Source organism: Varroa destructor, unplaced genomic scaffold, assembly GCF_002443255.2.
Source record: "Varroa destructor unplaced genomic scaffold, Vdes_3.0 BEIS01000001.1, whole genome shotgun sequence".
Lineage (NCBI taxonomy): Eukaryota > Metazoa > Arthropoda > Arachnida > Mesostigmata > Varroidae > Varroa > Varroa destructor.
The window spans coordinates 21,294,968-21,306,423 of NW_019211454.1; the positions used below are offsets into that span (position 1 = coordinate 21,294,968).

Here is an 11,456-nt window from a genome sequence, read left to right on the forward strand (position 1 = left end):
CATTAGACAAAACCTTGTTAAATAGAAAACCAGCTAATGATTAGCTTGGAAACCTTTGCTTTTCTCTCAGCTGAAGTCATGTGACCTGCATGGTTAATCCGAAAGGTTTAAAATGATATCACGCACCAATTCAACTTGAAGACAATAGAGCCACTTATATTAAAAAAAAATAATGATTGCCCTATTTAAAATTGCCCCAAAAGCTCACAAGGATTCACAATAATTACCTGGAAACGTCTGAGGATACGTTTTTTACACGCCTCTACATACTCGGGGTTGAGTTTGAGTCTGGAAATGTGCTCTTCAAGGAGATTGGCCCACGCTTCAAGCGAAGAAGCGATGCTCCAAGGAACGGCCATAGACGCTGTGAGAACAACCATGGTATCCTGCATTGAAGGATTCTCTTCGTTAAGAGCAAACCGTAACAGATTACGGTGCCAAGGGTCGCCATCCAATACCTGAATACAGATAAATAAATAAAAAGAAAGGATTAATTCAAAGTGTCCAGGTATCGTGCTTATTTAAATATCAGGTTCCATTGTGGATTAGCGTACAGTTTTTTAATCTATATTGTTCTCTCATACAACGCACTCGCAGTAAAAAGGCAAAGTTTATCATTAACTTATATGAAACGTGCAATAATTGTTTGATAGTAAATCTGTGTGGATCTCATCCTCCCTTCCATCCTAACTTCTGTTTTAGTAACTAAGCGCACAAACTGCTGTTTATGCTTAATTTTTGATATTTTCACTAAGGTGCATACATATATGTTTTGATTTTCCAAAGCTGCGTTAGCATTACACTAGAGCGCTAATCTTTAGCACGAAAACAAATAATTCTCGTTTAAAATTCGAACCGACCAGTTCTTCAATTTAATGGATAGACACATTATCACTATTGTGAGTGTTGCTTGCGGCTGTTATTCCCATTTATCATCGATTATAAACTCAATCGTTGGGCAAACTATAAAAGCTCAATTTTAAAAGCATAGTCCCAGGACAAAAGGAAAATAAAAATTGACAACTTACCCACACACCCAGCCGCGTTGTGTCTTCAGTGTAGTCATCTTTGATCAGTAAATGATGATATTCGAGACCAGAGCCTTTTCTAGATTCATCCGTTGTCGACCCCGCCAATTTTCCCATGAGAGTCGTTTTACCAACTTCATTGTCACCTGAGAACGTAGATGGACGTCATAGTGAAGTTTGATTGATTATATACACGTAACTGAATAAGCAAGCAATATCGTTTTTGTTATAAATACATTACTTTTTACCGGATACATTAAGATGATATATTCGAAGAATTGTGTAGAGTTATCATTTTTAAGGGTACACTTCTTACCGAGAACGAGTAAACTCTTCTGTGAGGGAAGTTTGTTGGGTTGACTGCTTTGCACCTGCTTTAGAATGGAAGACCTGCAAGAAGTCGGTATATGGATATGAAGTTGATTGTAGGAGAAGGAAGGGTATTTCGCTGTCTTATATGCACTAATAGTTATTTTTTACCAATATAACGTTGTCCTTGATAATTCCCTTTATTCCATATAGTCCACTGCAGCACCGTACATGATAATTGCGATTATCTCCAGTAGAACAGGTTTAGATTTAACTTCGGCGCTTTTCTAACTTCTTCCTTTAGATAAGTTCCCAAAATTCAAGTTTTTTGTATACATGTTTTAAACCTTCCATGAATTAATATTTTCGTCTACAGTGTGCCTTATTATTTATGAAAGGGGATTTAAGTCTTCTATTGTGTCAAATCGCATCACTAAGACAGCCACAATAAAGATCTGCAGCGAGTCTCATCAAAGAGGCTTGCCTATGCATAAAAATACTAAAATCATAGGGCTTTCAAGTTCTGCCAAGGCATTCTAAACACTGAATGTCGAGTATATGACGGAGCAACCCGTTACGGGATTTCTTTCACCCACACTATCGTAACAAAGGGTCGAATCAGCAGTTTAGGTGACTTATCGACGAGACTACAAACAAAGTCGCAAATCAGACCGGCAAATAATTATTTCTGCTAATTGAACGGTAAAGATGGTGGACATAGAAAAATATTATTATGATTATAGATTTTTTATTATTATTTTATATTAACTTTTTTTTATTAATATAAATATTTATATAAATATATATTTTTTGTTTATTAATATAAATATATATTACAGTGTAAAATTGACGTCGATCTTTCACTAATATTTAGAAAATTAAATGCAAGAATTACTGATATTCATCCATATCAAATATTTTCCTCTAGGCAACAAGGTATCTTTTAACAAGGTATGTGTTGAAGAGTGTGGGTAGTAATGACTAAAGCCTAATTTTGGTCCATATTAAGATTTCCTGGTTCTTTAATTTCAAACTATTCCGCTGGCATATTCGATACGGCTAATGTACGGACATCAGCTCAAACAATGCAGCTCGTATATGAATGAATGGTATTTACAATTATCAAAAGAATTGCTTTTAAAAAAAGGAGGTGGTATATGTTCAGTCATAGTCACCTTCACTTGTTTATCTATAGTTCGCGATTTTTTGAACGGAAAAAAGGTTTGATGTCAAGCCAGCCTTATACGTATTTCAGGTTGACGAAGATGTGTGATTATCGAGCTAAATAAATACCAAAAACGACGATGCAAAGGGAAATATAATATAATATATATAATACAATAATACTATAATCAAAGACAACATGAATGAAGAAATAACATTTTAGATAATTCTATAACACTAAACCTAGAATGACGATAGGGATCTTTAAGTTTTACTCAGCTCATAGATGTTTGGAACCGCCATTACAGAACAAAAATTTGACACTGAAACGCGATTATTATACAGCTGGTGCTAAGTTACTATGGGCTCGTTTGCAAAAAGTACCTGTTTCCGATTCAAACCATATACAGACACTCTTAATGAGATGCTCAGAGGAAAAATCAGTTGTTCATATGGTATTTATATGGAGTCTACGTGATGGTGTAGTTGTAATATGTAAATTTCGGGAGATGTGGTAATCTGAATTCGAAGCAGGACGTAGACAAACTTTCATTTGTACTTAAGATCAGTTGCTTGAAAAAATACTTCACCGCACTTCCAGGCCTAAAATTTGAAACAATGTGTACTCATTTGTATCTAAGTGAATATCTTAGTAGAATAACTCTTATTTCTCGTATTTCTCATTAATAAAGGACTGAATATGTCAAAAGGTATTCCTAGAGCCATGTGTGCTGCAAACTTATTTTTACCTAATGGTAACAAATCAAAACAGGCTTTCAAGATCGATGTAGTTCTTCAATTGCTTCTTTGCCCAATTTTTGGTCACTGGCCAAACATTATTAATGCGGATCAACCAGTCGTTTCAACGTAGATCGTTTCAAGTTAGATACTATATACCTACTCTATAATTAAATGACTGTACAATTGATAAGGGTAACGTGGAGATCTACGACTTGCCGCGAAATATGATACATAGGCTTAGTTAACATAACTCTCTATGTTTCGAGCTTTACGTTCGGTATAGCCGTTAGGCATAGTTCCATTAGATAGACGGCTGGCTGATTCCCAGCACAAAACAAAATCTGTCTATCAGTGCCCGAGTTTGAACCTACACTATAACGTATCCCTAAGATAAGCACGCAAAAACACGTTATCCACTAAGCTATTACGGGGTTGATACAAGCCACGGATACCAAAGGCTCTTACGTAACACAGCAGATGCAACTGAATTGTGGCAAAAGCTGAACACAGTCAAACAGACCAGATTCACAAATACACATTTATAGATGTTATCCTTTTGGCTTTTACAAGTATACAATTGCGACTTTTTCGTCCGTCCGATAGGCTCCCGATTTGGCTTATACTGGATGAATTATTGAATCATTTTCCACCCTTCCGTTACTAGTCGTATAGCCCATCACGGCACACACGGCCGCCAGATCAGGAATATGTAATGTCTCATGTTAAGCTTGACATCAGACACCAGAAACGCAACTACGTCTACAGAAGTATGCCTGTTTATAGACAATATTAGGAAAGGCAGTCCAGCATGATTTGTATTAAAAGTAGCTAAAATGCAACGGACACCACAAAACAGCGAGAACCGAAATATCTCCATGTTTTGCGGACAAAAAAAATTCCACACGTCATTCACAGTGTAATCCATTCGGGATGAATGGCTAGCCGGTTTTCATTGCCGGCATCATCAACCCCATGAAAACAAAGCCCACATAGAAATAAGCTACGACCATCAACTAATCAAAAGTCTCCAGATATTCCCATCATCGCCTTTCAACATGTGGCTTTTGGATCGCCTAACGTTATGCCACTGGATTTGATACCACCTGATTTAAAAAAAGCTGCACTAAACATAGTAAAAGGATAATTAGCTTTTACTAGTCATACGACACGGCATAATTCGAACAGCTCTTTCCCCAGGGATCCCATTTCCCGCATCGTATATCGCCAACAAAACTCATCTCAAACAAATAAAAAAATTGAGCGCCATTTAGTTAAACTAGGCCCAGCATCACGAGAGAGAATTTCGAGTTACAAAAGTAACTATTAGAATTTCATTATATAAGAACCGACGGTGTCATCGCAGTTGTCGACACCGGTGACACGCGCCTAGAGGCAGCACCGACACGTTTTGCGGTCGTATGCCTAGTAAGATATGAACAATATTATGTTACTACGTAAAAAGGTACGCAAGCGGCACCTGCATATTGAAGATAGCGAAGATATAGTATCATCACCTGCTCAGCCGGGTACAACCTGCCAGTTTTTAACTGCTTCCAATAATCTATTTTGATGTTTGTGGCCGGCGTGGATAAGTTATATGATGGGTTCGGCAGTTTGACAGGCCTTAGCGATGATCAAGCTTAGATCGATGATTAAGAACCGTCGTAATCAGCCTATTCACGGCGTATCACACCACACATTGACAAGTACGCCCCAGCGTTGAACGACACTTCTCCACATTATTAGCTTTTTTTTTCTGTATGAAACTGAACTGTATCTGGTCTTGACTTGCCGGAAAGGTCTTTTCAGCAAGCAACAACAGACAATTTAGAGACTAGATAATAACACTTCACACACTCCGTTGTCATATAGTCAGCTCACCATATATTCTGAGGTTCGCCGTTTTCGTGACTTTTGTCGTCCATGGCTGCTTCCAATCTGCTAGATTGTGTGGAAGAAACTAAGCAAGTCGCCATATTCTCACTTCCTAACAGAGAGGGACGGGCGTTGATTGTTAACTAGGCCCAATGTGGCTTATGGCGCAGGGAGTGTTGGGACATGTGGGCAAGGCGCGATAATTTAAATCCCAGTCAACGATGAGGGGTAATGACGTATTGGTGGCCTACCAACTCTCAAAAGAGTTGGTTATATTCAGTTATAATCACTAGTAGTGCAGTACTAACCGATGTTCCACAAAATCATTTCACAGCATTAGTCTGAAAAGCGTCATTCCTCTGCCAACGTTTAACATTGAAAGAAAAACATCTGTTCATGTTATCAGATCCCGGTTAGAAAACCTAGTCCGTTTCTTTTTACCTTATACAAACCTTACAAAAAAATATTACTGTTTTTTTGTCACAAGAAAAAATCCGGTTAAAAATCACGCCACTGTTATTGTATGCTACACCACTACATGTTCGGTACATGGGCTGCTTGCGACGCCTGTAAAAAGAAACGGATCAGGATATTCCAAATGACGAAGAGCTGGCAAGGGCCCTTCTAGGGCAATGGGTCTCTTTGCTGAAACGACAACAAACCGCTGGTGGGGGCCGTCATAAGCTACACTATTTATAAATATGATTTTGTCCTTGAGACGTAGTGTTTCTCACTAGTTAATCCGTGTGACTCTACCGTTTATGCTAAATCACAAAGTTAATGATCACGAAGAAGTATATGTTAGCTTAGACTTCTTCTAGGAACGTAGAAATATCGGTATAGACTATACGCTTTGAACGTGAATTACAAATGATAAGAAGATAAGCCCTAACAAAATATATGACTACCCCTAATCTATGATCACTGTCAATGGTATTTGTTCCAATAAAACCACAATTTTTTATATGTTTTTGACAATTCTTCTAAATATTATAACGCTTCTATTAGTAAAGGAAGTTATTTTTGTTTTCGGCAAAAAATCCTCATCTAGGAAGACTGGATAACATTGCATATTCTGAATTTACCATTAGCTGTTAAGTTATTACAAACAAACTGTAATATCGATGATATATATAAATAATGATCTGTAATGAACACCCATACATAGATTTCCGTCCAGAAGGTAGCGAGTCTAAAGGGATTGCCTAGATGAAAAATGACTAGATGGTAGATGAATAAAAACACAGCTTTATTGAATACGATGACAATAGAACAGTCGTCAAAATTAAAATTCAATACCAAAGGGAAAATACTTATGACATTTCATGGCATCCATCGATACAAATCTGTAGGCTTTGTCTAGTTTCTTGATCGTATTCATTTCGCTCTGCGTTAATTCAAAATCGAATAACTGAAAATTTTCCCTCATTCGTTCATAATTTGTTGATTTTGGTATGACAACTATACCACGCTGCAGCTGGAACCGGAGCATTACCTGTGAATTTTTTATGTTATTTTTAATAAACAAAAAAAACAACCTTCAATTAATCTCAGTCTGTTTTCTGTCGCAAAGCTTAACGGATATAGTGAAGTTCAAACAAAAAATCAACCACTTTTCTCGATATTATCATTATTAAGTTTGCCTGCGTAAGGGTGTTAATAACTGACTGAGTGACAAGTATATAATTCATGAAGATACACAGCTTATGCGGGGTTTGTATATATGAATGTAAAATTTCAAAACGCTGGAAGTTGAAGCTGTGAAAAAGTGCCGGCAGGCATTTATATCAAGCGACACAATCTGAGTATCACGAATCAAATAATACGGAATTGCTTTATACTGGTACCTGGGCCGGGCTCTTCCCGTGTGTTTTGCCAATATCGATTAACGCTGGGTGCTTTATTGGAATGGGCCCATCCAAGGCACTGTAACAACGCGCGGAGAAAATAGTGGTCCTTAATTTTATGACCTATTAGAAACTATCAGCGCTGTCTGAAGCGAAGGTGGTTGTAGATTAGGGTCAAATATATCAAATAATATTATGGTGTTAGTCGAATACGTTAGATTTCCAAGAAAGTTTCTAAATTGCGATGGGAATTGACTATGCGTATATGAGGCTTCCGTCCTGTTTGACAAAATGTAGTGACTGTTAAACTGTTATATCATAGAAACAAACCCAATCTAGATCGGTTTTAAAGATTTTGTGGCATGAGCTGGACATTTATGGAACAAGGTCCGGGAACTGAACCTGCGTACAATGGCTTGTAGGGTGAACCAAGTGGAGAGTACGCTGTGATGACAATATTATGTTCAGCACAAAATGCGCGAAGCTTTTCCTGTTGCAGGTACGTATGACTTTCTACCTGGTTAGTAACCGGTTTTACCGAGCCTTCAGCAAGGACTCGGCTAATCTGCTCACTGTTGAAGTTCGACACGCCGATACTGCGGACCTTGCCGGCTTTTTGAAGCTGAAATTAATTCCAATAGTGTTAATTTTCTGAAGTAAAAAAGAGATGCCTCGTTAAATAGGTATACTGGTACGTAAACGATCAACTATGCTATGACTACTTAAGGCCGCAGTATATTACTGTTAATAAGGTTGTTAAGTTCCAGGTGAAAGGCTAACTTCTAAATACGAACAAAAAATAATAAATAATAAAAGAGAATGGATTCACGGAGCTAATGGAACTCCGTAAATCTATCCTCGCTCCATTAATTTAAAAATAGCATTTAATTGCTAATAACAATCAACGTTACACTGCTGGAAAAAGCACCGCATGTAAGACGTTAATGTATGATATAATATATATATATATATATATATATATAGTTTCTCTTTAATATTATTTGGCTGTAGCAATTTCCGTTTCAAGAGCTATAATATATAGAATCAAAAAAACATATGATACGTGCAATATCGTATGAATATATTCTTGCTATGTATGTATTTACATATGAATATAGGAACACCGAAGACACTTAACAATGCGTAACGGAAACAATGATCACTTGCGGGAGCAGACCATCACTGTTTGTTCATATAGGATTAACATTTAGTTATTAAGTTGTGTATTAAGTTGAATAATGGTAAACATCTTAGCGACTCTTTTTTTTACAGCTATTTTAAACGTAGTACCTTTTCCATTGCCTTCCAAGCTATCATGAAGTCAGCATCTGTTGTGTAGAAGCCGCCCTTATCATCTTTAGGAAAGATTTCTCCATCCTCTTTCCAGCTGAACGGCCAATGAATTAGGTACAGGTCCAAGTATTTGAGCTTCAAATCTGTCATTGTCTTTTGGAAACCTTCGAGCACCTTTTCCTCTGAGGATCGATAGGTATTCCAGTTCTGTTGAGAAGAATAGGCAATTCATAATGGTGAAGGTCCCACGTACACCAATCTGTATGCGTTTCAATTTCAATGACTTCACTGTAACAAGAATTTCTTCGTATGTATAATATGCTCGGCAGATTTTCATTCTAGCGACTTCATCGTAGACACTCCCTTTGCAAAAGTTTTTTCAAGAACTTCTTTGCCGTATCTCGACGCATGTATCGGCTGCTAACACCAAATACAACTCATAGGCCAGTGGATCCCAATTCAAAGTCCTCAAAAAATACACTTTTTTAGATTGATATCATTACTTGATGGTAGAGATGCTACAATGGCCAAAAACCTATTTTTGGAAAAGAGTATTTCCAGAATGTACATGCTTAGTAATCCGCACGTCGATTATCTAAGGAAGACTGTTGTGCTGGAATCGTCTTATACACAATCGGATGTTCTGAGGTTTCTGAGCGATTCAATATCGATCCACATATGTAACTGCTGTAGCCTTTCCGCAAAGTATTTTGGTTGTTGGTCGCTTCCACGCACACGTTTCGTTCAACTTGATTAGTTAGAGAACCACTTAATAAGTTCTTTTGATATACATGCAGCGGTCTAGTTGCCGTATTAAGTACGTCCTGCACAAAATACGTCCTGAATTAAGTCGAAACGGATGAATGTGTCATCCATTGCTATGGATGATATCATATTGCCAAATATGACGCTGTAGCATCAAATATGTTCACTTGAACTTTTATTCTCTTAGATTGAAAGTTTCACGAAATCTACATACGTTGTTTAGGTATATAGTTGTCTATCGCTGAGATCGCATAGAACAAGTTGTCCTGTACACAAGCTGTTAGTTCCCTGATCGTGGAAGGAAATGGGAGACCCATCGAAGATGGTTTCTTCAGAATTCCATCTCTTTATCTTTAGTTCACCCTCTATAATAGGTAGACAGGCAAACGCGCTTACTGAGAGACTGGATGCGAACGATTTTCAAGATTGTATGAGATCGTATAGGATATGTCATCTACGACCCTGGATTTTGTCTGCACAGAATTGACCGCCCATGAATCAATCATGAGCATCATCCTACAGACAGCGCCAAAAAAGTGGTGCGAAAAAAACATACCTCATTTCCATCATGTCTAGCTGGTAGGACAATGCTACCGCGTTTTCGGCAGATTGGATTTACAATATGACCGAAGGGGTGCAAGAGTCATACGTATTTTCGGTAACTCGACAAATATTCTTTAAAAGTAGTTCACAGGTACCGCAGGATAGAACTATAGGTTACACTTCACGACTGGCCTTTAGTAACGAAAGCACCTTTAAATCGTTAAAGAAGCTGTGGCGGATATCCGTGACAAGTTTGACCTGCTTATTTTTTAAGAACACGATAATACATCAATGGATTACGTAGGGCACCTATGTAATAAAATGATAGCCGGATACTCACGAACGTTCTCGTTACGAACCTGCGACAGTGTTCCTAACTGCCGATGCATCAATAGATCAAACTAGACAATTGTCCTATTCAGGCGAAGTTACAGCGGCTTCATTTTTTTGTAGTAATCACCAGAGCGGTTATTGACAAGATGAGGAAAATGAATTTACCGATAGTACTCTATCGTTCGATCGATATACCCCGGTGGGATTCGTTCAAAAATTGTTACCGAGGTGGCGCGAGGATAGAACCGAGTGTGTATCAGTTGCACTAACAGATTTGACTTCAAATAATGCGATTAAGACATGAATCTGAAATACTGGCTACTTCGCTGTTGGTTTCTTGATTCTACCATAATAACGGGTACTGGGGAAATTCTATAACTGTTTCAGCATATTTCATATAATAGGCACATATAATTTTCTAGAAGAAAATATTTTTTTATATCCTACGTACGATTAAAGCCTTAGAATCTTTTATGATGAGGAAGCTAGTCACTTGTAATTTGTGTACTTTGATTATACGCAATCAACTTACGTTGCTGGTAACTGTGTGTACTGAAGAAATTAATGATAACTTACTTCAAGTTATCGATAAATAACCTCCTTAAAATCAAAGCAGGCAGCTATTATTGCCAGTAGCTCTTGCGTATCTATGCATTGCTTGGCCTACCTTGCTTGTCACAAACAAATCGTCTCTGCTCAGAACTCCCTGTTTGATTTTATCCGCAATCGCCCTACCAATACCATCCTCGTTTTCGTAGGCAAGTGCACAGTCTAAATGACGGTAGCCGATATCTATAGCGTGACACACAGCATCATATACTTCACCTGGTCCAACCTAATGTGTCATCAAATCAAAAACAGGTTAATTAGGCTGAAATCTCTCCATTCTGATACTGGTAAATGAATTGCCGCATTACACATGGCGGTTGCGTGCAACTTTTCCTCGAAGCAAACTGAAGACATACGTAGACAAATTGAAGACATTCTTTAGGATTTTAAAAGGTTTTTATTATAAAAATTGAAAGAAACGTTGTCGTCTTAAGTCTTAAGATTATCTATTTACTGGTATTTCTTGGCTTCTCATTTGGTCTGCTACATATTACAACGTACTTAGAAACCGAATAGAATTTCCTCATACACGAATCAAAGTGCGCACAATTTTTAGCAGTCTATCATTACACACTATTATATAGCTCTAAAAAACACGGTTGCTAATTCAAGTTGGTTACAAAGTTAAGCCTTTCTAGAGCCATACCATCCAAGTTCCAAGACCGAGCACGGGGAGCTCGTTCCCATCGTTGAGCTTAATTTTCGGACACACATTTGCCATCACGGAGTTTTCGCTATAATTATCAATGAACATACAAGATGGTTACACGATAAGCCGATTACTGCCTTATCGATAGTCTAATCATACACTTTCGTTTTTCATGTCGATCAACAAAGGTATCTACAGGTAGAAAACAAACCTAAACGAGCGCCTCACGCGGAAGTAACGTCGCTTTGAATGATACCTGCAACATATAACCATCCTTGTAAGTATCAAGAGCCTTACATA

The 11,456-nt window shown here is 37.7% G+C and overlaps 2 protein-coding genes across 7 annotated transcripts in view; both read right to left on the reverse strand.

The window, feature by feature from the left end:
- Dlic (dynein light intermediate chain) overlaps positions 1-5,279 on the reverse strand; it is a 63,974-nt gene extending 58,695 nt beyond the window's left edge. For all 5 annotated transcript variants that reach the window (XM_086992871.1, XM_086992861.1, XM_086992865.1 and 2 more), the window contains exons 1-4: positions 5,124-5,279; positions 1,345-1,418; positions 1,029-1,174; positions 228-458 (exon numbers count right to left, since the gene is read on the reverse strand). In XM_086992871.1, coding sequence (XP_086848997.1) covers positions 228-458; positions 1,029-1,174; positions 1,345-1,418; positions 5,124-5,218 — 546 coding nt within the window. In that variant the 5' untranslated portion in view covers positions 5,219-5,279. The remainder of the gene's footprint in view (positions 1-227; positions 459-1,028; positions 1,175-1,344; positions 1,419-5,123) is intronic.
- Positions 5,280-6,344: 1,065 nt separating this feature from the next.
- Positions 6,345-11,443, reverse strand: LOC111255263 (1,5-anhydro-D-fructose reductase-like). 2 transcript variants are annotated; one of them, XM_022817030.2, is made up of 7 exons: positions 11,368-11,443; positions 11,154-11,241; positions 10,566-10,733; positions 8,255-8,464; positions 7,375-7,586; positions 6,965-7,043; positions 6,345-6,612 (listed from the first exon to the last, which is right to left on the reverse strand). In XM_022817030.2, the coding sequence occupies exons 1-7, from the start codon at positions 11,427-11,429 to the stop codon at positions 6,403-6,405; spliced, it is 1,029 nt and encodes a 342-aa protein (XP_022672765.2). In that variant the 5' UTR covers positions 11,430-11,443; the 3' UTR covers positions 6,345-6,402. The 2 variants fall into 2 exon arrangements, with proteins under 2 accessions (XP_022672765.2, XP_022672766.2); XM_022817031.2 differs by lacking the exon at positions 10,566-10,733.
- Between the last annotated feature and the right edge of the window lie 13 nt (positions 11,444-11,456).

What these genes read in the sequence shown, in the direction of transcription:
- LOC111255263 (XM_022817030.2), bottom strand. Translation starts at nt 11,429, where the DNA reads ATGGTTATATGTTGCAGGTATCATTCAAAGCGACGTTACTTCCGCGTG. An exon ending in CGCGTGAGGCGCTCGTTTAG is followed by an intron (nt 11,242 to 11,367) that starts GTTTGTTTTCTA and finishes TGATAATTATAG; the next exon opens with CGAAAACTCCGTGATGGCAA. An exon ending in GGTTCACCCTACAAGCCATT is followed by an intron (nt 7,044 to 7,374) that starts GTACGCAGGTTC and finishes GCGTTGTTACAG; the next exon opens with TGCCTTGGATGGGCCCATTC.